At 44.6% G+C, this 24,358-nt stretch overlaps 2 protein-coding genes across 5 annotated transcripts in view; one reads left to right on the top strand and one right to left on the bottom strand.

Annotated features, from left to right (window-relative positions):
• Positions 1–4,810, top strand: part of LOC144727635 (copine-3-like) — a 28,215-nt gene extending 23,405 nt beyond the window's left edge. For both annotated transcript variants that reach the window (XM_078606597.1, XM_078606598.1), the window contains exon 16: positions 721–4,810. In XM_078606597.1, the coding sequence (XP_078462723.1) occupies positions 721–828 (108 nt within the window). In that variant the 3' untranslated portion in view covers positions 829–4,810. The remainder of the gene's footprint in view (positions 1–720) is intronic.
• A 5,920-nt stretch (positions 4,811–10,730) lies between these two features.
• The window catches only part of LOC144727634 (copine-3-like), a 49,819-nt gene continuing 36,191 nt past the window's right edge, over positions 10,731–24,358 (bottom strand). For 2 of the 3 annotated variants that reach the window (XM_078606594.1, XM_078606596.1), the window contains 8 exons: positions 20,090–20,176; positions 19,401–19,460; positions 17,567–17,700; positions 16,121–16,175; positions 15,888–15,939; positions 14,416–14,549; positions 13,455–13,694; positions 10,731–12,671 (listed from right to left, as the gene is read on the bottom strand). In XM_078606594.1, the coding sequence (XP_078462720.1) occupies positions 12,558–12,671; positions 13,455–13,694; positions 14,416–14,549; positions 15,888–15,939; positions 16,121–16,175; positions 17,567–17,700; positions 19,401–19,460; positions 20,090–20,176 (876 nt within the window). In that variant the 3' untranslated portion in view covers positions 10,731–12,557. The remainder of the gene's footprint in view (positions 12,672–13,454; positions 13,695–14,415; positions 14,550–15,887; positions 15,940–16,120; positions 16,176–17,566; positions 17,701–19,400; positions 19,461–20,089; positions 20,177–24,358) is intronic. The other variant, XM_078606595.1, reaches the window with a different exon arrangement.

A 24,358-nucleotide genomic window follows, 5' to 3' on the forward strand; every position in this document is an offset into this window, starting at 1 on the left:
GAGTGGGAAGGACGAGTGGGAAGGACGAGTGGGAAGGACGAGTGGGAAGGACGAGTGGGAAGGACGAGTGGGAAGGACGAGTGGGAAGGACGAGTGGGAAGGACGAGTGGGAAGGACGAGTGACCACTTCCCCACGTATTTACTAGAGAAGATCAAACGGAAAGCTTGCTCTTCTGAGCCACAAGTCGTGCCATTGCATGGGGGAGCAGTGGTGCAGCAGTCGACGCTCTGCGCTACCAACCCTGCGACCTGAGTCCGTTCCCGCTCACGATCACCAACACCAGTGACGATTGTCTGGACCGGTCCTGGGCCTCAAATTTGTACCTTATGCGGCGTGTAAACATCACCACTGGGGAGACAAAGGCGGTCAGGTGTGGTGCTGGCTACCCACCCCCTCATGTACCGTGCCGGCCTGAAAAGGTGCTCGCTAACAGCACTTGCCCCAAAAGTGTGTTATGGCTATATGGGGGGGGGGGGGGGGTCTTTGTATTTTGTATGTGAATTTTGATACAATAACAAATTAATTATTGAAATCCAAGGCATCGCAACTTCTCATAGGACAAGTCATGCTACATTTTGTTCATGCTACGTTTTTTTAATAAACAGAGACAAGCAAAAGTTGCCCGCATTTTGATGCTCAGTGCTGAATAAGTGAAGGGGGGGGAGGCTTGCTTTGACTGACTGGTCTTCTGTTTTGTTTCCTGATTTGTGCTTCCCCAGGCACCCAAGGAGGCACTGGCCAGGAGCGTCCTGGCTGAGGTTCCCCGGCAAGTGACGACGTATTTCAAACAGAGGGGTCTGCCCCCTCCGAATGTCGCACGATCCTAAGTTGATCGTGTGGCCGAGTGATTGCGGAGGATGGGATGAGCCCCCTCCAGCTTTGTGGGTTGATCTTGGGTGGAGAAACCGTGCCATATAAGACTTTGCGAGGTGGAGGGGGAGGTATGAGTCAAAGTGTTTTTCTTACAATATTATGCTAATTCTGGTAGGCTCACTTATCAAATACCCAAGTAAAAAAACAAACGCTGCAGATCTTGTTGTTTAGGGCAGCTATGCTGCTGTGTGTAAACATACTATTTTTTATTTTTAGTCTTCGTCCATCTGATGGCAACCTGTGGAATTTTAGTCAACTCTTACTCTGTGGATTTAATTTAGTCAGCGTTTTACTTTAATGATGAAAAAAACCCATGACGGATGTGGATACCTGACGCACAAATGGAAAATGGAAAACTCTCCAGTGTGTGGCTGTGATCATCCAGAACAGACCGTACAACATATGAACCTTATGGCGGTACCCCGGGGTACCATAGTTACCATAGTTACCCCGGCTCTCGCATAATGTCCGTGATGCAGTCATTTTTAGTCTGTTGATGGTCGGCGATGCGGCAATCGACTCATCTCGACGAGCTGTGCACAATGCACTATTCAAAGTTAAATTTTTCGATAACGGATTTTGTATTTTTATGCTGATGTTTGGCGTTTCGAAATTGCGGAGTAGCACTGATTTCGGATTGATTGGTTACCCCAGTCGCGGAGTTAAGTACACCCCTGAAAAAAAATAGTGTCCCAGAAATAAAATATTGAATTGCCTCGATCCACAAATACGAAGGAGACATCACAGCGATTACACTGCTCCTGACGCAGCTATCCGGCTTGACCACCTCAATGTGAAATTGTAGTTGTTGTCTCTGCATCTACGTCAGCCGTACGGAAGAAGAAGAATGAGGAGACAAAATCCACAGACGAAGACTTGACTCAAATCCCGCAAGTTGTCGGCAACTGAACTAACACTAAAATGCTGACTAACTAAATAAACACTGCTCAGCCGTGTGTCCTGGACTGTCCGACACGATCGCTGTGACGGCGTCGTTGTCTTGATGTTGGCAACGTGCCCTCCTGACCTTAACGAGGGTTATTCATCTTTATTCGTGTTTTAAATTCATGTCGGACAACCCAGGGCACAGATCCTGGAAGCTCCATATCTCCAAGAAAATGGATATTTGTGTTTTTCTTTGGGTTGTGTCGAAATGGTTTTCAGGTTACCGTTTTATGACTGTCAAATTCCTTTGCTAATTCTAATTTGGGCAGCTGTAAGACCTGCGTGTGTGTAAGACCTGCGTGTGTGCGTACGAGTCAAAGTCCATGTACTCTCTGTTCAACTGAGCACTGGGCGTGCCCGTGCCTTTTTGCTGTCGCCGACTCATTGGTGGGAACATCACATTCTTACGTGATGCCAAGTCTCTCTGTAGGACAACAACTGATGATTTCCAACCAAGTGGTGCCGATTAAATTGTGTCTGCGCAGTATATTTAGTTGAATGTTTCAACATGCATACATTTTCATAAAATCTCAGAAGCTAAGCAGGTTTGATCCTAAAATGTGCTTGGATGGGTGATCACCACTATGCATAAAACAGGTGCCTTCGGCTGTTGCAGTGGGGCTGTGTTGTCAAAATAGGGCAGTGTAGCAAAATCCATTGTTGTACTGCACTATTGCCCAACGTCGATTCCGCCTTCAACCCACACTGACCAGCGTGGTGAAGTACGGTCAAAAATAACCCCCTTGAGTAGCACGGCGTGAGTAGGCCCTCATCCAGCAGTGGATTGACAAAGAGCTGTACGTCAACATATTGCTTGGGAACAGAAATTATGGCTTTTCGCAAAGTGGCAGCCCTTGCTTTGTGGCAATGTCTCATTAGCATGCCTTCATTGTATAGCTGAAGCCATGCTTTGGGCATGAAACCACGCGTGCTATTTTTACTAAATGCATATATGCAAGGTATAGTTTGCATGTTTTGAGAGCGGGATATTGTAAGGGGAGAGGCATGTGCTTGATTTATTTCACTCATCATCCTCCCTCTTCATGTGATATTGTAATACGATTAGAACATGCCTATGTAAGCTTCACATGAGCGTGATTCGTCCTCTCAAAATAGTGTGACTATCCCTTGTGTGTGTGTGCGCACAAGCGCTTCTTTATGTATGTATATATATGCATGTCGTACGAACAGATTTTACAGGAACAATAATGTTGGCGCATAGTAAGCCATACGTTAAAACAAACTAGTCCTAATTCATATTTTATGTGCATGCTAATTACGCGAATCGTGTAAAATGTATGCTCAATGTGACGTATAGTAAGTGCCACACGAGCTAAATATAGAAGTAGTACAAGCTGTAAGTGAAAATGCCATTGCCAAATCACGGGAATAATTTGTACTTTTTACATTGCAAAGCCAAAGCAATGCAATTTTACCAACTGGAATGCGAACGTTACATTTTCCCTCCCCTCCCGTTTCATACTCACACCCAACGCAGTCTTAATCCCTACCCTGTGCCTTAGCAGGTTATTGTCAACGCAATAACGTGACCCCTGCCCTGTTCCGAACAGTTTCATGGGCTGCTTAATGGTAGGCTTGCCGAAGTGGCTCGCATGCGTGTCTTCGGAGCCATCGAATAATTGATATCCGTATCTTCTGACCCATCCTCATCTCCTGCTTCCTGCCGATTGGCTCACCGGTGCAAATTTGGCACTCGCTGTTTGTGAAATATCTTAACGCGCACAGCATGCCTTTGCAGGGTGTGCTGGTGCACGCCTGCAATCAAGGGCTCCGCAGCCACTGTTTGTAGGTAACACAGATATGTGCTGCGAGACAGGCTCCCAGGTCTATTTGGCTGCATGGAAGTTAAGGAGCTTGCAGTACAGCATGCAGGTTCACGATCTATATTTTCGGACAGTTAAGCACTATGCTCCTTCTAATGTGCTGGTTTTCTCCCACATCCATTATACCCCTTTACGAAGAAGTTGGCCAAAGCTTCGAATGCATAAATTGCTGAAAATTATTCCTCACTGTCGGTGTATTTTTTTTATTTGGAATGTGCTGCTTTCATCGGCAGATTCCGCGCTGCTTTGTGCCTTAGAATGGATTTTTCTGCAGTGCCGTCATAATCCATGCCGCCATCTGCCCTCCTCGGGGAGACGACCTTTATTGGTCAGCCTGGTGCACTTAAATACCTCCAATTATATAACAACGTTCGGCCAATGGGAACCAACATTTGAATGTGACGATTTTAAAAAATTATTAAATAAAAATTAGAATGTCAAGATTCATTTCGCTGAAATTCTCGGACCTCCACGTGGTAACTGTACACATTGTAGATCATTATTGATTGTAAAATGGAATGATTTCATGTTAAAATAAAATAGAACTATAAAATTGACAAAGTTACATTTTCATGCAGTTTTCTTAAAGCAGCCAAAGATCTCATCTTCATTTGGACTTTTGACTCTTAAAAAGATAGCAATCCTGCCGTGTGTGGCTGGTAAATGCAAAAAAAACAACAACGTTAAACAAGATAAAGCCACCCACTTAAGGGGGTTCGTCAACTGAAAGTCTGACGGTGATTATGTTCAAATAGGTAACTAGAGCCCTGGCCATTGAATTGGTTTGAGATGAAGCCAGCAGTGTTATCACATGTTCGAGAATATTACCTGCCCAGCCTTGATTTAGCATGGGATCCTTCTTCTCGCTCCCCTTGACGTTTAAACCAAAGCACAGTGCATCCACAGCACGGCGATGCCACTTTCATTTCTGAGCCATCAAAATGAATCGTACCTTACAACGAGCCGGCATCGCTTCTCGTGGTTGCATTAACGTTTGAGAGCACTGACCATTGCACCGTCACAAATGTGGTTATTAGCCCGTAATGAGCTTTGTATTTTAGTTAGTTCATCACTACAAAATTAGTCATTTTAAACTTTTTTTTTTATTGAACGCTTGATATTGAAATACAATGTATGCGGCAAGGTGGTTTGTGTTTTTGCTGAGTGCGTGGCTCTTTGGAATTGCCTGATGTGTCTGCCCGCCAACGACTGAAGGTGCAGGAGGAGGTTGTCGCGCACGGTCAAAGTGCACAGCGATGTGATGGTGGGCAGCAATCGGTGGTTCGTCCACTCGACACTCAAATTGGCAATGGGTAGTGCCAGAGGTGGGACAAAGTCATTGTTATGCAAGTCCAAGTCGAGTCGCAAGTCATCAAATTCATGACTCGAGTCTGACTCGAGTCCAAGTCACATGACTCGAGTCCACATCTCATAGGTGGGACAAAGTCATTGTTATGCAAGTCCAAGTCGAGTCGCAAGTCATCAAATTCATGACTCGAGTCTGACTCGAGTCCAAGTCACATGACTCGAGTCCACACCTCTGGGTAGCGCTCATATCCAATGATTACCCTAAACCAGGGGTCGGCAACCAAAATAACAAGAAGAGCCATTTCTTTCCAATTCGGTACAAAATTCAGTATTTCAAGAGCCGCAATGCATCTATGTACATACGTACATATCGTCAAGAAGCAGCCCGTAAAGAGCCGCATGCGGCTCCGGAGCCGTAGGTTGCCGACCCCTGCCCTAAACCATTGGTAGAATATTCTTTGGTTCTTTCGGTAAAGTCACGTAGGTAGAAAATTAAAAGATCACGACGTTTCGATCACAACACAAGCAATCGTCATCAGGTGGGACAACCACAGCAAGAAAAAACTGCGCTGTCACAAATGTGTTTATTAGCCAGTAATGAGCTTTGTATTTTAGTTATTTCATCACAACAAAATTAGTCATTTTAAACTTCAGTTTTTTCTTGCCGTGGTTGTCCCACCTGATGACGATTGCTTGTGTTGCGATCGAAATGTCGTGATCTATTATTTTTCTACCTACGTGACTTTACCGAAATAACCAACTGGATGGATTCTTGCGGTCACGAAAGCTTCAAATCAACATTGGTAGAATAATCCACGTTCCAATGGCAACAGCCAGATACTCCAGTTGACTTAGTATGGTACTATGTATCTATGTATTCTACTCTTAGGTTTTTTCGGTAAAGTCACGTAGGTAAAAAATAAATAATAAAAATAATACAAACAATAATAGAAATAAGGTAATAATTTGCTGTATAAAGATTTAGCTGTGACGGTCCCACCTGATGACGGAGACTTGCGTTGCCTCCGAAACGTCGTGATTTATTATCTTATTTCTATTATTGTTTGTATTATTTTTATTATTTATTTTTTACCTACGTGACTTTACCGAAAACACCTAAGCGTATGAATCCTTGCAGCCACGAAAGCTTCAAATGTATAATCTATGTATTATGTTTCAACCCCTGAATGATGATGACCGATTCCACCTTCCAACCAAGATTTCTACTCGTGGCCTGAGTGTGAGGACTATAAATGATTACCAAAACTCGAGACAATAGCAGCCAAGATAATATACACGATAATCCCTTCAACTAGTGGAATTATCAACACAATGGCAACAAATAGAATTCTGTAAAATTTTGGAAGAATTCATCCTCTGTCCACAGGGCATGTGCGTCATTAGCTAATGCCGAGGCAGCTCTGGGAATTTTGCAAGGAAACCCACGCTTTGTTTTGACCTCCCTACTCTTGATCTCTGCTAGGGATGAGTTTCCTGTGATTTTAAGCCCAATTTAGAAGATTTTTCGGATCTCTCTGATGTATTAAAATGGTTACATTTGAATGGTTTAAAAAAAGTTTACAAATTGTAACAGGACACTCAATGAGAGCTTTTTAGTTTAAGTAGCTTGATTCCATGTATCGATTACGAAAAAAAATACGTGAACACATTTTCTTGCCTTTAAAAGCAAATAATTGTTGGCCTTTTTGTCAAGGAGTGCCCTGATGTATGTTCATATGCAGAAAATATTTTGGTCAATTGACTGTTAAAATAAAGGGTTTTCTGGCTTCGAGTTTAAGAAAACTGAAGTACTTAGAGGAAGCCCGCCACACACGCGTGGGAGATGCCAACACTCAACAGGGAGGCAGGGCGAGTTTGGGTATCCACGCTGCGCTGCAAAGTCTTTGTCAATAACTCGAAGCCAAGCGAGTGTGGGGAGTTCCACAGCTTTACTCTTTGGTTCTTTCGGTAAAGTCACGTAGAAATTAAATGAGAATAGAATACGACGTTGCGATTGCAACACAAGCAACCATCATCAGGTACAAATGAATGAGAAAAAAACAGTCAACTTGGAAATATAATGCAATACAACACAGAGAGTCGGCCAACACAACAGTCAACACCCCACCTGGTTGATTACATTCTTCCAAAGATTGCTAAATTTGAGAGAGACAACACATAGGCACACAGAAAGACAACGTCTCTGTGTCGAGGTCATTTATGGACGGCCTCTAAAGCGAGGCAAATCTGTAAAATCTATACTGCTGTGGTCACAATTTCTGCTCTGGCCCCGTGAACTCAGGTGGCGGAGTGTGGCCGGTGCCACACCTGACCGCTTTTGTTTCCCCAGTACCGGGGTTATTGATACTTACCCATAAATAACACCAGGTCCACTACTCATTTACGGGATACACCTACCGAGGTATACACACACTTAGGGGAGGACAAAGGACCGGCTCAGACAATCGCCGATGATGTTAACCCGTTGCTGGGAAATCGGAGTAAATGCCAACAACAGCAGCAGCCGTCATTCGCCACTAAGTGGGGGTGACGTCACCACGGCGCTTGTGCCAGGCGAAGTGCACTTTAGGGCCACGTGAAGTGTCGAACGCCGGCTGGCAGGAGGTCACGGGACAGACCTAGGTGCTATAGGTTGACTGACTAAGATGACTGGCTGATGCACCACCTGTGCCCCCTACTGTGCCAACCAACTTGCTGTGCTTTAGCCACCCGGCGCTCCGCTCGTTGTTGTGAGCGTCGCTCCTCCGCCCTCCGTTGTTGTTGGAGGGCGACTGCCTCCAGCTGCTCAGTAGCGTCCTTCACGAGCCTCCTCCACAGAGGCCGATATTGACACCGCTGGTACCAGTCATCGGCAAGTCCACTCAGCTCCACATCCTCCTGTACCACGTCACTCCATCTCTTCTCTAGCCCGTGCCACGCCCGTTTAGCCTCCTCTATCCAGTAACGTGAGCGCACTCGCAAACACGCTGACGACAAGCGGCATCACAATGCCATTGCTTGCCACTCTTGCCACACGCAGAGGTTGTGGAAGTCTGTGGATATGTGAGCCCACGTGGTTTTTAAAAAATCTGAATCTTTATCATAATCTCGATTTATGCTGGAGGTCAGGAGGTCTTGCCATTGGCGTGCTGGTAGTGATTTGGAATCTGGAGTTATACTCCAATGCACTCTTTGATGAAATGAAAATACACCAAAAATCCATTGGTTTGTAATTTCAAAACACAGCCAAAATGTACTCGTCGACTGCAGTTGTTAAAAGTTGTGCGCGGATGAGTGACTTTCGAAATACAGCCTGCCTCTTGGCTACACCGACCACCAGTTTAATCCAAACATGAACAATAGTTCGGCATGTTTGACGAGCTTAGCCAGCCGGTGTTTCCCAACGTGTGGACCCGGGTAATTAACCCACGCTTCTTCAAATGTGCCCTCACCAGACGTTTGCTTGGTCTCGTTTTACCAATACCCCGCGTTCGTCACCGTTTAAATATCCCCACCCAAATCCCTTGCCGCCTTTGTTGCCTCATTGAACTGGCAAGCCCAGGTGCCTCCCGCAGACGATGTGCCTCGTGTAACAACTGCACGTTTATTCAAAGTGTCCACGTTTACTATTTTGACGAGGCTATGTAAATAATTAAACTACGCACGCATTGTATGTGCTTGGTTGCTGTGGCATCGCTTAAACGTCAGACTCGTGATGTGAGTGAATTAGGTGACTTGGTGGCTTAACACGTTGGCTTTCGCGACCAATATCATCCATATTGTTGAAAATATTTACCCGATCTAACCCCCCCAAAAAATCCTATATTATGGAGTATGGGTGGCTGTTTGGTAGTTATCTTCTCAAGTATTCTGCAGTGGTTCTCAGCCCATTTTTTGCTGTGGCACCACCACCAATCAAGACCACTCGAGTGGGACCCGCAGCATCGCAGTCAGCGCGTTGCGCTACCTTGGGCCGTCCATAAATGACGTCACGCACCTAGGGGGGGGGGGGTCAGACATTTGTGACGATGTGTGACGAGGGGGGGGGCTTTGAGAAATGTGACGTCACATAAAATGCGCAACTTTAAATAAATATAGACAACACGTTCTACTTAATTAAATATACTTTATAATAAAAGTTGTCTCCTACAACATCAGAGTGCAGCGCCACATTAAATACGCACTACAATGACAATAGATTAAAGCGATTTGAAGCATGGTTTATTTTTAAAATGGAAATATGGTTTGGGGGGGGGGCAGAGCTTTGTGACGTCATATTTGAGGGGGGGGGGGGTCTGACTTTTTGTGACGCCGTGTGACAAGGGGGCGGGTAAAAATCGTCCAAAATCGCGTGACGTCATTTATGGACGGCCCCCTACCGGGGGACCGGAGTTCCATTCCCGCTCACCGCCAACATCAGCGACGAATATCCGAACCTGTTCTTGGCCTCCCCTGGGTCGACTCAGCCTTGCATGGTTGTGATGTGTAAACATCGCCACTGGGGAGACAAAGGCGGCCGGGCGTGGTACTGGCCACCCATCCCCTCATGTCGTTCCGGCCTTCATAGGTGCTCGCTAACAGCACTTGCCCCAACAGCCTGTTAAGGCTACACGGGAGATCTTTGTACACATTTGCTTGAGACTGTGCTGGTGTGATTTTCCTGGGTAAACAAGCATAATAAGTGTGATAGGGAAATGTCTCCTGCACGTAAATCACAACCTCCATGAACCAAGCAGACGCTGTTTTATTTCTTACTGCCCTGAAGTTAATAAATACATGTTCCAGATGAAGCACCCCCCCCCTACATGCATGGAGTTTGTTTGACCAAAACCTTCTCATGCTGGTCAGTGTGGATTAGCGAAGTTGGGGAACCCGCACACAAATGTTTCATAAATGCAATAACCACTTTTAATCCACGTACCGTTACACCACCACGAGCCTTAACTATTATGGAGGAATGTGTCCAACCCACCCAAAATAGGCCTGCCTCAATAAGTGCCATTGTGTCGAGATGCTAACTATCTCACCTGGTACACAGGAGGTCATGGGTTCGATCCCGACCCTGACGCCTGCTGTATATTTGGAGTTTGCGTATTCTCCCCGTGGTCGTGTGGATTTTTTTCGGTCCTCTGGTTTTTTCTCTCCACATTTAGAATCAACGTGCGTTTAATGTATGTGGCTGCTATAAATTTCCACGTGATAAACCACTTCAGTGGGCCTTACCTGGTAAAATAAAAAGTTTATATTCTTGGTTCTTTCGGTAAAGTCACGTAGAAGGGAAATAATAAAATAATATAAATATAAAACAATAAAACAAATCTCACGTTTCGACTGTTAGGAAAAACCGCCACTTTTTTCAAATTTTCTTGCTGTGGATTTCACACCTGATGACGATTGCTTGTGTTGCAGTCGAAACGTCGTGAGAACTTTTTATTGTTTTATATTTATATTATTTTATTATTTCCCTTCTACGTGACTTTACCGAAAGAACCAAGGATATGAATCCCTGCAGTCACGAAAGCTTTAAATCGAAATTTATAGTTCTATAGAGTGTTCTTTAATAAACCTCATTTAACACCGAGCTAGATTATGCCGCGTTTGCAACGCTACCACTGCACTGCGCGTGATGCAATCTGCCCTGCTACAGGCGACGGCGGGAGGAGGTTCATGTTTTAAAATGTAAACAGCTTCATACGGCAGGGATAAATGCCCCATGACAAGGCTTACCGGCCAAGAAACATCCAATGGAAACATACGCATACACGTTAATCCATTTATTTACAACATCCACACGGCCGTTTAAAATCCATCGTTAAGCTTACTAAGAACAGCTAGGCACAGGACATTCCATGGCACTGCGCCGCTCGGAGGCAGCATTTGATGCCAATGCAACAGTGGTGTACAAAAGGAGCAAATACTGTCACTGCAGTTTCCTGCAAGACGAACTTGGCTTTTGCAAAAACAACAACACCCGACTTTATAGAATGCGTTAAACCCAAAAGGTAGAGCTCTCTAAATTCAACGATGACATTTAATCACGATCAGGTGGCTTTGCACTCAATGTTGTCTTCCCGAGCAAATGCACGAGCTGGAACTGCACTGGAGTTGACTGTGGCATTAGCACTGACAAAAAAAAACGACTTAGCTATAGTTGGTCTTTGATTCGTAACAATATTAAAAATAAAACCATCTAACAATGTACAAGTTACCTAGAACCTCTGACATGGGCACATAAACAACAAAAAACATGGATTTAAATGCCTCAAAACGTTTTTTGGTACATTTCTTTTGCAAACAATGCACTCACTTGACACAAACATTTGAAACACAGCAAGCTACATGTGCCGTGAAACTTATGCTTGCCCTAAGAAATACGTTTCACGCCAATCAATGAATTCCTCTCCCAATTATTTATATTGTGAGACTTGGCTGTGGTCACATGCCAAAAGTTCATCAATATAACTGTTTATTTTTATTTTTCAGAGGGCGAACAATATTTTCACAGAACACAATGAAAACAATTTTCAAGTCACTTGGTTATCTGGCCACAAAAAAAGACTAAAAATAGATTCACTTTTTCACCATAGGTATACCGAATAACAAGCTAATAATCTCCACCACGAAAGTAATAGTTTCTAGTTTTTCAACAAATAAAACAATGCTCATTTATAAGAACCATTAATAAGGATATGATTTGTTTTCAATTGATACAATAGCAAACAATGACGCAGTTCTATGCAGAATTTAACAGAAGCTTAATTGTGAATATTAATAAAACGCTCCACTCTTGTGCTAATTAGGCATTGCACTATGGCTGTTTTTAACAAATACTTTCAGTTTGTTCCCACCTTGCTTGTTTTTAAGAGTTAAAGGTACATTTTGAAAAATCTGCAGAAAAGAGCGTAGTTTTTTTTGTAGCACCGGTGACCGAGACGGGGATGTTGATGCTCACTCTTACTGAGTTGGCGGTCTAAACGACAACATGGGAACACATTCAGTTACTTTGAGCTGGTGGTCTGGTTAAGGCCGAGAGCTTTTGTGCATCAACTACTGCACACCTTTGTGTATTGTTAAAGCCGATCCTGGAGGCCCATGCCACAAACTAAAAACGGGCGCAGTTATGTTTACCATCCTCCCAATACGCAGCCTCCTGTTACGTAGGAAAAGCTATGACAACGGTTTTGGCTGAAGGTGGTAAATATTCACGATAACAAAAATGTCTGACCTCGTGAAAGTATTTTAAACAGAGGGTAAGTAAAATTGTACAACCAATTTTCTCAGCACTTAACTTGGGCATCGCTTTAAACAATTTGACACAGAGGGTGAGTAAAATTATAAAAACCTAGGTTATCCGCACATCCCAAAATTGGGCCCTCTCTTTAAAAGCACAAAAAAATAAAAAAAATAAAAAAAGGAAATTAACAAAACGATATTGGGCATAAATTATGCAACACTGGCGATATTGTCATATAACTAAAGAATATCGATGAAAACGCCACCTCCAGTTGAAAAGGACCATGCGGAAATCCACGTTTAACTCCACGTTGTTGTGGTTGTTGTGTTTGTGGTTTTCCGTTGTGTCTAAGCTACTGCGACGCCTGTTCGATAGCCGCCGGCGCAAGGCCACGCTGCTTGAAGTAGGTGACCACCTGACCTGGCACTTCCGCCAGCACCGCCTTAGCCAGCGCCTCCTTGGGAGCCTGGTGATTTGACACACACACAAAACACAACCCTGGTTAAGGGAAGATGCAACTCTAAAGAGAATAGCTCTCGTCTCATAGATATGGCCCATATGCCGATTCCATGACATTCGATTTTTAGAAGGTGGCCGGATGGCTCAGATATCAAAGCATGCAGCCAGCCTGCTGTGATCCTGGGTTCGAATCTGGTTTTCAGCCATGCAGGATTATTATTAGAGCTGGGATGATTATTGAATTACGTCAATGAATAAACATTTCTCTGTGGTAGAGTCGATGCTCTCTACTCTGTGGAATAGAGGTCACTGAAGGGATCTAAGCAATCGATCTGGGACAAATGCTTCCGTGGGTTGCGCTGGTCTGCGAGAGATCAGAATGGACACTTCATCTCCTGGCACGACGCCGATAGAACAGCTCAGATAAAATCAGAGGAAGAGTACATATTCTTAGGTTTTTTTCGGTAAAGTCACGTAGGTAAAAAAATAAAATTAATAAAAGTAAAATAAAAATAAAATTAAAATCACGACGTTTCGGAGGCAACACAAGCTTCCGTCTTGTTGCCTCCTAAACGTCGTGATTTTTATTTTATTTTTATTTTACTTTTATTAATTTTATTTTTTTACCTACGTGACTTTACCGAAAAAAACCTAAGAATATGAATCCTTGCAGTCACGAAAGCTTCAAGTCTAGAATCAGAGGAAGAGGACAATGACACGTGGGGTCACTCGTCCTTCCTGCTTCATGCTCGCGCTAAGGGGGGCGGGGAGGGGGGGCGGCGTAGCTCACGTTGCGGAAGTCGCGGAACGGCACGAACTGCACGATGTCGCGGGCGGCCGGCTCGCCCGAGGGCGCCTTGAGGATGCCGCCGTCACCGTCCAGGAACTCCATGGCGGAGAAGTCGGCGCTACCCACGCCCACGATGATGAGCGACATGGGCAGCCGGGAGGCCTGCACCACGGCGAGGCGCGTCTCATCCATGTCGCTGATCACGCCGTCCGTCACGATGAGCAGCACGAAGTACTGCTGCTGTGCAAGCACACGCACGCACGCACACACGTGCACACGCACCGTGAAGCCTTTTATAGACATTCATATTTGCTCATGTATGTCACACGGTGATCCGAGTTTGAGTTCCGCTCATGACCAATAACAACAGCGGATATTTTAACCAATCCTCGTGGGCCTCCCCTTGATCGACTCCGCCTCAAATGAGTACCTGGTGCGGTGTGTAAACATTACCACTAGGTAGACAAAGGCGGCCGGGCATAGTGCTGGCTACCAATCTCCTTGGTGTACCATGCCAGCTATTATAGGTGTTAACGAACAGCAATTGCCCCAACAGTCTGTTCAGATTATATGGGGGATCTTTGTCTTTGCCGTTCTGAACAGTGGCAGGCCTCCGTGACCTATTGCCGGCGAGCCTTCGGCACTTTTCGATTTAAAGCTTTCGGTAAAGTCACGTAGAATGGAAATAATAAAATAATAAAAATTAAACATAATAAAATAATTCTCACGTTTCGGCCACAACGCAAGCAGCCGTTGTGGCCGAAACGTCGTGAGAATTATTTTATTATGTTTTATTTTTTATTATTTTATTATTTCCATCCTTCGCCACTTCACGTGGTCTCGAAGCACACCTGGGCTGGCGCAAGCACCATGTTGCGAACGTCCCGATTCCACCTTTTCCAAACCCAGCAGAGGTCAGACCCCCGCCCGTGAGCCTGTGCGGCCGCCGGGTTGCGCTCACCGTAGCTGGGGGCTGCTGGGCAGCGGCAGCGGCGAATCGCGCGACGTGGTTGATGATCGGGGAGAAGTTGGTGGGGCCGTAGAGGCGTACCTGGGGAAGGCACGCCATGTACGCCTGCACTATGCCCTCCACACCTGCAGGAGTCGGGCGGGGGGTGGGAGAAGGAGGAGAGAGTTGAGGCCAATGTCGCCACGAGGCCGAAGCCCTGGAGGGAATCTAGCTCCTTGCAACAACACAGGTGTGTACAGTAATCAGGTGGAATAACCACATTACTCACTCATTCACGTGAAAAGATACTGCAAAACGATGCCCAGAGTAAATTAGACCGGAAGCTTATTGATGACTGAGAAGGCAATAAACTCTACTCTGGGTTCTCTAGATTAAGGTAACACAAACAGGTGGTTTCAATGGACTGGGAAACGGGTAAAGTAACGATAGTGTACAGGTATTTAACTGTCATGTATATTGTGGGGAATAAACTTCTAGAACTTAGAAGCAAATGTGAATCAGCAACTCTGTGGAATTATATGCTCGCTGTCAAAAGGAATGTTACCTGAAAGCGCTCTCACCTCTCACCTGGCTTTGATAAAGGTCACGAATCGATTTAACTCAATAAAACCAGACAAATGTCGCACACAAACTGAAAGCTCCCGAGTTGAAATTTGTTTTCCCAAACTGGAAATGTAAGCTGTCACTCTTGCGTCGTAATATATATATTGCTTTGTGTGTGCCTACAGTATTATCCGAGCATCAGTATGGGGGAGACAAAGGTGGCCAGGTGTGGTTCAGGCCACACATCTTCGTTCACCGTGCCTACCTTAACGAGTTGTTTACTCACAGCACTTGCCCGAACAGTCTATTCATCTTGATTTGAAGCTTTCGTGACTGCAGGGATTCATATTCTTGGTTCTTTCGGTAAAGTCACGTAGAAGGGAAATAATAAAATAATAAAAATATACAATTTTCTTGCTGTGGATTTCACACCTGATGATGATTGCTTGTGTTGCAGTCGAAACGTCGTGAGAATTTTAGTGTTTTATATTTTTATTATTTTATTATTTCCCTTCTACGTGACTTTACCGAAAGAACCAATAATATGAGGGTATTTTTGTCAACTCTTCCATGCTGGTCAAACATCTTGGAACATGTGCTCATACCCACACTTTACCCCACCACACGTGACTTGCCAATAGACTCACTGCAGTTGTACCTATTTATACTGCTGGGTGGACAGAGGGCAGGGGGCGATTCAATAAACTTGCACCGCTGTTTCAACTGCCGGGCTGGGAGATCGACACGGCGACCTCTGGAATTGCAAGTCCTATGCGCTAATGATTGCACAGCGACACACGTTCTGATATTAATACCTTTTCAAAGCAACATTTTTTTATGCAACCCGCGATAGGGTAAACATGCACGTGCGCATGCACCTGGTGAAGCCGTCACCGAAATGAAGCGAGTGCCGTGCATACCTGTGCAGAATGGGTTTAGGGGGTTGAAATTCAGGGCAAATTCGTGCGAGACCTGTGGGAGAGGAGAGAACGCCGGTTTTCGTGGGGAATAACGTAACGAATAAAAAAAAACTGCCAAACTAAAACAAAATAGATGGGCGGAAGGTTGGACGGGCTAATGCAAACTAAATCGAACACAATGATGGTTGTTTTATACAGGCATATACCAGAAATAAATACGCACAAACACTTACCCTCCATTCTGGAGGAAGCTGAGCTCCAAATCCGAGAGCTGGGAACTGCTTGTCCCTGAACACAATTAAAACATACATCGACACAAATAAACTATGAAATAAGAACGGTAACGTTGATAGCCCTGACAGGAGGATGGTATTGATGAGCAGGCGTGTCAGAAGCGAGGTGTCGGCAGCTCTGATCCCCTCTTCTGGCTGCAGTGTGGTGGTACGTGTTGTTTACGTCGTTTATTGTGAAAATTCGGTCACAGTTCCTATGATCACTGTTTCATTGCTTTTATGGCTTTATTTTGGTGATTTTTGAAAAGTTTTTCGGTTTGGCCGTGTTTGTTTGTTGTAGTACAAAGTTAGACTGATGGCCTTAATCTGAGTTGTCTTGTGGTTGTTGTTGTTTGACTTGCATCCCACTGGGATTTTTGCACACAGTGTTGGTGTACGGTGCTTTTTCTGCAATATTTTGCTGTCTTTTCTTGGATTTTCTGTTTGCACTTAGTCACTTTAAGATGTTTTCTTGTTCATGTTTTTGTTTTTTTGTTTGTTGTGGTTGCACCCGATTCAAGAGCCGAATGGCTCACAGGGCTATACCTAATAAATGAAACTTGAAAACTTGAAACTTGTTTTGACCATCACACCCGTTGGTCATGTGTCGTAAGGGCCATTACCTTTGTTTGTTACCTCGCATTACCTGCCATTATATTTTATTATCTGTCATTGTCCATCATCTTCCCCCATACACTCATGAGCCTAAGTAATGATGTCCTCGACTAATATTTTTTTACAACAGCTTGTCGATAAATAAACTGAAAATGAACAAACACGAAATATATTGCATACGCTTCGCTCAGGAGGCAGTTGATGTCTCAGCGATTTGGATGTGCTCATCCCAGTGGAGCTGCTGACTGGAACTAATGATGTAACCGAGTCCCAAGATTTATTTTCAGGCAGGCACTGCCTGTAATGTTGTATCAGAAATGTTTTGGCATATTCTTTTGTGACATTTTGTGTGTGGGAGGAAAACGAGAGTGATTGGAGAAAACACATTGACGGCACAAATGAGTAAACCTACTTGTTGTGCTGTCACCGACAAAGCACCGCATGCGGGCAGCTCACACACTTAATTACACCACCACCAAATGTGTCAAATTCGAAATTTACCCACAAAAAATACTCAATTTGGATTATACACAACAATCATTGCCCCCTACTGGCAGAGGTTACTCTCACTAATGAGACCGTCCTGGTCTCTTGAATTCCTGAAACCCTTGCATGAGCCAGCAAACCGACCAGCAAGTCACTCGGTGATGGGCGCGTGCATCACCGCGCACGACCGTAACAGCTCTGACGCTAAATTAGAGCCCCCCCCCACCTCCGCCATGTGTCCGCAGGCCGCGGTGTCACCCAGGCAGAGCACAGGGGCTCTCACCCCGCCGCGGGCCACATACTCACGCGTCGTAGTCCTGGATGACCTGGCCCACGGCCCACACGGCGGCCAGGTACTCGTTGGTACCGGTCGGGCTGATGTGGTGCAGCGAGGACGGGTCCCGCGGGTCCCCGTTGGACGCCGTGAAGTCGATACCGACCTTTGTGCGCAAAGGTCGGGGATAGAGCATAACAACTCCGCACCACAGGGACAGCGCGCATACTGCACAAACTCCTCCACACAGGGACAGAATATAGCAACTCCACACCACAGGGACAGAATATAGCAACTCCACACCACAGGGACAGAATATAGCAACTCCCCACCACAGGGACAGAATATAGCAGCTCCACACCACAGGGACAGCGCATACCAACTCCACACCACAGGGACAGAATATAGCAACTCCACACCACAGGGACAGAATATAGCAACTCCACACCACAGGGACAGAATATAGCAACTCCACACCACAGGGACAGAATATAGCAACTCCACACCACAGGGACAGCGCATACCAACTCCCCACCACAGGGACAGAATATAGCAGCTCCACACCACAGGGACAGAAGATACCAACTCCACACCACAGGGACAGAAGATACAAACTCCACACCACAGGGACAGAATATAGCAACTCCACACCACAGGGACAGAAGATACCAACTCCACACCACAGGGACAGAAGATAGCAACTCCACACCACAGGGACAGAATATAGCAACTCCACACCACAGGGACAGAATATAGCAACTCCACACCACAGGGACAGCGCATACCAACTCCACACCACAGGGACAGAGCATGCAAACTCCACACCACAGGACGGCACCCGAATCAAAGACAGGCACTTCTTGCTGCGAGGCACAGGAACTGCCACAGCGCCGACCTTGTCCCCCGTAGGCTTTAATCAAAATCACGGCAGGGAATATGCCACGGTGTTTTATGCAACTGCCTCTGGTTATGACTCTTGTCCATGCGGCAACTTACACGGTAACCCTCACGGTGTTTATTCGGTCATATTAATTGAAAATCGCATTTCTAACACAGCGTCAACTTTTTAAATCAAATCTTAGCCTACTCCAATGTGAGCCTCAGAACCAGACAATTTAAAACATCAATTTGTATTCGGACAGTTTGATCTAGTGTGTGCGCTTTAACAAGGCACAATTAAAATATTGGTTTGCAGTTTTTTGGAATTCTGAAATGACACTCGAGGGCACAGGGTAAGTCAATTAAATTGTGAATAAATTGCTTTCACTTTAACACTGTCACATAATGCATTTTAACCAATTTTAATGAAATACTTTGCACATAATTGTAGAGCCAATTATATATTGCACACTGCCACACTTCACATAAAAGGCTTCAGACCTGCAGAGGACAAGAATGACTTAAAAATACACCTTCCCACAATTTCACTCATCTCTGCCAGGGACACGAGGAGAAATAATGAATTCCAAATGTTGACAAGCCTCAGCTCCCTTCAAAGCCAAAAGTAGGACAATTTAGGCCACTGGAACTTTAATAAAAATGTTGTTACACTGCACGATCATTTAATGCCACATATTGCACAGCATTTCCTATCAAATGATGGAGCAATTATTAAGTCACTGGCTTTAAATAAACATAACGTATTTAAAGGAAAATGAAATAATTTCAATGATGCAAGTTAAGGTATTATTTCCCCAACGGCCAATGACAGACACATATATATAACACATATAACAACGGTTGCCTAAACTACATATGAATATCAATACGACCGAGCCCATAGCTGCATAGCGAGCAGCAGTGTAACGTTCATCTCCTAGATTAGTGATAGTGGAGGGGATGGAGTCTTAACGGCTTTAGGCTTACCGTAAAATTCAGCTGACAGCCTCCGGAGATGTAGTCGAGGAAAGTGTATTCCGCGTACATCTGCAGAGCACATGTGTGTGTTCAAACTACGTCTGTGCATAGGGTGGATGTCAATGCACATATGGGAGTGTGTGTATGGGTGTACCTGCCTAAATTGAGTACCTGGTGTGGTATGTATTAGGACTGGGGAAGACATCAACCCCCCATGTGCTGTTTCAAGCCTAGTAAGTGTTCGCGAATTCCGTTTGCTCCCCCAGCCTACGAGGCTAATTGGGAGATCTTTGCATCCGTGTGTGTGCACGTGTTCCATTTTAAGTCGAGTTGTCTCTCTAGTTATGACACTGCAACACAGTATCGGCAAACCCAGATTTGAGTCCTGGTCATGCATATCACGACCGATGTCATCTAAACCAATCCTGGGGCTCCTCTATGCATCTACTCGGCCTAAGTTAGACTCGAGTACAGTGTGATAAACATCAGCACTGGGGATACAAAGGCGACTGGGTGTGCATGCTGCGAACCACAGCAATCTCCCTCCATGCACAATGTTGGATACCGCGTGTGATTGGCTTTTGGATTCCCGCAATCTCCTGCAGCTCTGGAATCCCACGATCCCTCGTGGGCCTTCTGCTGCTTATTTGTGCGCAGCGGTTAAGGGGGGCGGCTTCTATCGAGGACGGTGAAAGCACCTTGCAGGATTTGAGCCGCACGATGCCGGAGTGTTGGTAGTCTTTCTTCTTCTGTTTCTTCTTGGCATTGATGCATTTGTAGTCCACCTCGAGTTAAAGAAAACACGTAAAGAACAATTATTGTCATTATTATTGACGATACATGCTTACTGGAGAAAGCTTGCCGAGTCTCAAGCCTCAGCGTTGTGGTTTCTGTTAAAAACATCTCAGTTCGCTTACGTATCAAATAATTCAACCACATGCCACCATGAAGTGTGGTTTGCAGCTAAGTTGACCTGGGCATTGTTTGTAGGGGGCAACCACCAAACAGAGAATAATAATGTTTCGTTGTTTTTATATCGTGTCGTCATTCATGCAAATGGCATCTCTCAATCGCTGAAGAACAACAGATAAGCTCTAAGGCAGCAGCCAGGTGGTGGGCTAGTACCAACAACTTCACAAACTCTAGAGTCTTGATTTAAAGCTTTCGTAACTGCAGGGATTCGTATTCTTGGTTCTTTCGGTAAAGTCACGTAGAAGGGAAATAATAAAATAATAAAAATAAAACAATTAAATTCTCACGACGTTTCGATTACAACACAAGCAATGATCATCAGGTGTGAAAACCACAGCAAGAAAATTTGATTTTCACACCTGATGATGATTGCTTGTGTTGTAATCGAAACGTCGTGAGAATTTAATTGTTTAATTTTTTATTATTTTATTATTTCCCTTCTACGTGACTTTACCGAAAGAACCAAGAATATATAAGCTCTAGAGTCCTTTATATATTAAGAGGTTTTCAGCCAATGAATTTTTGCAGAGGTTTCGCAATGCTGAAGGTGAGAGCGAAATCAAATGTTTACAAACAGCTCTTGAAGACCGATGTCTAAATAAATATTCTGATTCTGAAATGTTATTTTTCCAGTGGGTACTGTTGCCGTAAGAAGTGATATATTATCGTTAAAACAATTAGACCAAAGTGCCAGTTAGTTGATAAACTCCAACGGTCCTATGGTGGTCTTTGACAAGAGCAAGTGACTAAATTGACACTGTTTGGACCAACATGCTCCTTACATTTCAATAAGGTCTCTAGCCTGCGCACGCTGCGTCTGCATGAATAATTCCAAAAATGAATTATTTCCTTGCAGAGCCTGGATGTCAGCGCAAATGATATGCATGCAAATCTGTGAGTATAATCACTTCCCCGGCACTGAATATAAATAAAGCAGGTAAATTTACATTTCATTAAACTAATACGATTACAGTTTTTCCACACTCCTTCCTTCATATGATTTACTGTATATATATGTATAAAAACACACACACACACCGCACAACTAAAAACTAAACAAGCACAAGCCTCTACATCCAAAGAGCAGGTCCTTGCTTTGTGCTTCCGAGGGTTGAAAATGTAAGCGCTTCAGTTTGCAAAGGAAATCGGAGCAAATTCAAGCCGGTAACGTGGCCGCATTATGAGCTCTGACAGCCGCCAGACGAACGGCATTAGCCGTATCAGCGCGAGCGGCGAGTGCCGGGCTTTTGTGAACGTGGGGGATTGAGTCCGCAAGGACCGCTGTGTGGATTAGCTAGCATATTGCAACGTGTGCGCGTCTGCGTGCGCGCGGGGGGGGGAGGTCAGCAGTGGCGGCGCAGTGGTCTGTGCAACGCGTTCAAATCTCAGGTACCTGGGTATTTTATCTGCGCCACGCCAATAATCAGCAGCAAGCAGCATCCGAACCTGATCTCAGCCTCCTCTGGTTTGAATCATTTTTATTGTGGCGATAGTCGCACCATCCTCTCGTGTACCGGACTGACCTTCACAGATGCTCACTGATCATGCCTGCCGCTATGGTTTATCAATCTATTTTCTTCGGTCTGTGCCTCTGCGTACGTCTTTGTTTTTGTGCTCGTGTGTGTTCGTCTGGAGAGCGGCAGTGCAGTGGTCATCACACCGCACTGCGGACCCGGCGGACCCGGCGGACCCGAGTTCGACGCCCGCTAACGATCAATAACAGCGGAGAATATCTGAACCGGTTCTGGGATTCCCCACGGTGGACTTAGCCTTAAAAGAGTACCCGGTGCAGCGTGTAAACATCAGCGGGATGTTGGCCATCTTCCCCGCCCCTGTGTGCGGTGCCGAACTTCATTGGTGCCAACAGCACTTGCCCAAAAAGTCTGTACGAAAAACTATACGAGGGATTCTTCGTCATTGCATGTGACCGTAAGCCTAAATGCATGCCCGCGTTCGTTTTGCCATTGAGTGAATGTGCCTTCACGCACGATGTCAATTTGTATCGTTGAAACGCATACACGCAACACGCGTATGAAGTCTGTACCCATTCATCGGCATTGGCATCAGCCGCAATCTATCCACTGCCGGATGGAGACCTTTCCAAGTCGTCACGATTGCTAATGGTCTTGCGATGCAACAATCCGTATTGGCTCCGGTACACAAATACGATATCATTGCTCCATCTCCAAGGTGGATGACCCTCTTGGGTGCATTCCCTCCTTGGCTAGCACTCTGCTTTCAGTCTTGACCACTAACCATCATCCATATTTACAGTGGATCCTACCCAAGCCCGCTTACTTTTCTTTACAGTCAACATGACATCCTTAATCTGCCTACGTTATCTAATCCACGTGTTCCTCTTTCTGTCTCTCTCAGCGTAATTCCCAACGTTGCACCTCTCTTCACTTCTTCGTCAATGTGCACGTTTCTGATCCATATATCATAGAAACGAACATGTACCGATTGTCAATGTATTCTTTGTGCACATTGGTAAGTCTCTTTTCATTATCCGGGTTCAGCTTTCAAAATCATATCCATCCCACTATCATGTATCTCTTTATTTATTTGTATTATGCTGACCCTAATAACTGCATAAGTGCACATTCTAACATGTTTTCTCGTTGTGTCTCACTTAGGTATCTTCATTTGTTGAACAAACGTACAGTAGTTGAATTTTGTTTTTACTCGTAGTTATGTTTGCCACCATCCCTTGAAGATCTTCAACCATTTTCTATCAATCATTTCCGACGGTTATCACGTTAAGTGTTTATTGAGGCTGCGTATGTTACGTTATGTATGGGCTATTTTAAAATAAAAATTGATATGTGCGGCACTCAAAAAAGGACGAAATCAACAGAGCCAAGTCTTCTGTAATATATTGCACAGATGACAAAATGTGACAGTGCATTGGCAACAATGCACAAATAACAAAACTCATTTGTCAATAACCCTGCTCTAAAGAGGAAATAATTGGTGACGTTTCGGGCAATGAACCTTCTTCATAACAGAGAGGTGAAGAATGCTCAATGCTCAACGATGGCGCTTCATATAATTTGTCCTCTTTAGGGGCAGTGATATTGACGAATGTGTCACGCGTTCGTTTATTACAAAGTAGCTTCTCTGGTAAAGCGGGAGGCAGATTAGGTCCTGTTCAAGCCGAGAATGCTCGCTAAAAGCATGCGCCCGCCAATCTTAATTTGTTTCTCATCTTGTTCAGCTAATAAACGCCGCGAGAATGCACTAGCAGCTCCTTTAATCCTATTGATTCTCTCCGAGGGCAGGTGACTTTGAACGTCTCCATGAATCATATTCTTACTTATACATCTTGGTCCTATAAATGTGAGGCTTTAGCAAGATGACATTGGCAGCCCGTAGCCTGTGACTTGTTGGACATCTAAGTGTTATCTGGTTTTAAAAATAAATTGATGCTGTTTACAAGTTGCTTATGGGATTTTTAAAAAATGTCTTCATACAACAAATGAGGAAATTGTGGCACGCATCGTTATTGGAAACACGAACCCAGGAGTAAAATATCCATGTTCACATGGCGGGGGCCAGTATCTTCTTAGAACAATCAGTGGAGACCTCTCTCAAAGTGGTACACATTTTTATCAAATAGAGAAAGATGGTGCTTTTAACAGTTAAAGAAATAGATGTAACCACAATAATTGTATGTTACCAGATGAGATCACAGCGAGTTAAACATAATTACGTGCAAGACTTTGTCATAGTTTTGCATAATAAGTTAATTATATTTACGAATTAGCTGTGGGTAATTTTCTTATTTCGAGGTTTCACTGTATCACTGAAACATAACGACTTGCCTGGGGAAAATAAATAAATAAAGCTGACAATACGCCTCCTTCCCACCCACGTCTATCCACGTAATTGTTTTTAACGTTTTGTACAATTCCCATCGGCCACATCATTCTTTTGGGAGTGCACAATTTCAGCAGCATTTATTCAACAGAAGCAAACCGAAGAATCAGATTTGC

The sequence above is a fragment of the Lampetra planeri genome, chromosome 26 (assembly GCF_965212315.1).
Source record: "Lampetra planeri chromosome 26, kcLamPlan1.2.h2, whole genome shotgun sequence".
In the NCBI taxonomy this organism is placed as follows: Eukaryota; Metazoa; Chordata; class Hyperoartia; order Petromyzontiformes; family Petromyzontidae; genus Lampetra; species Lampetra planeri.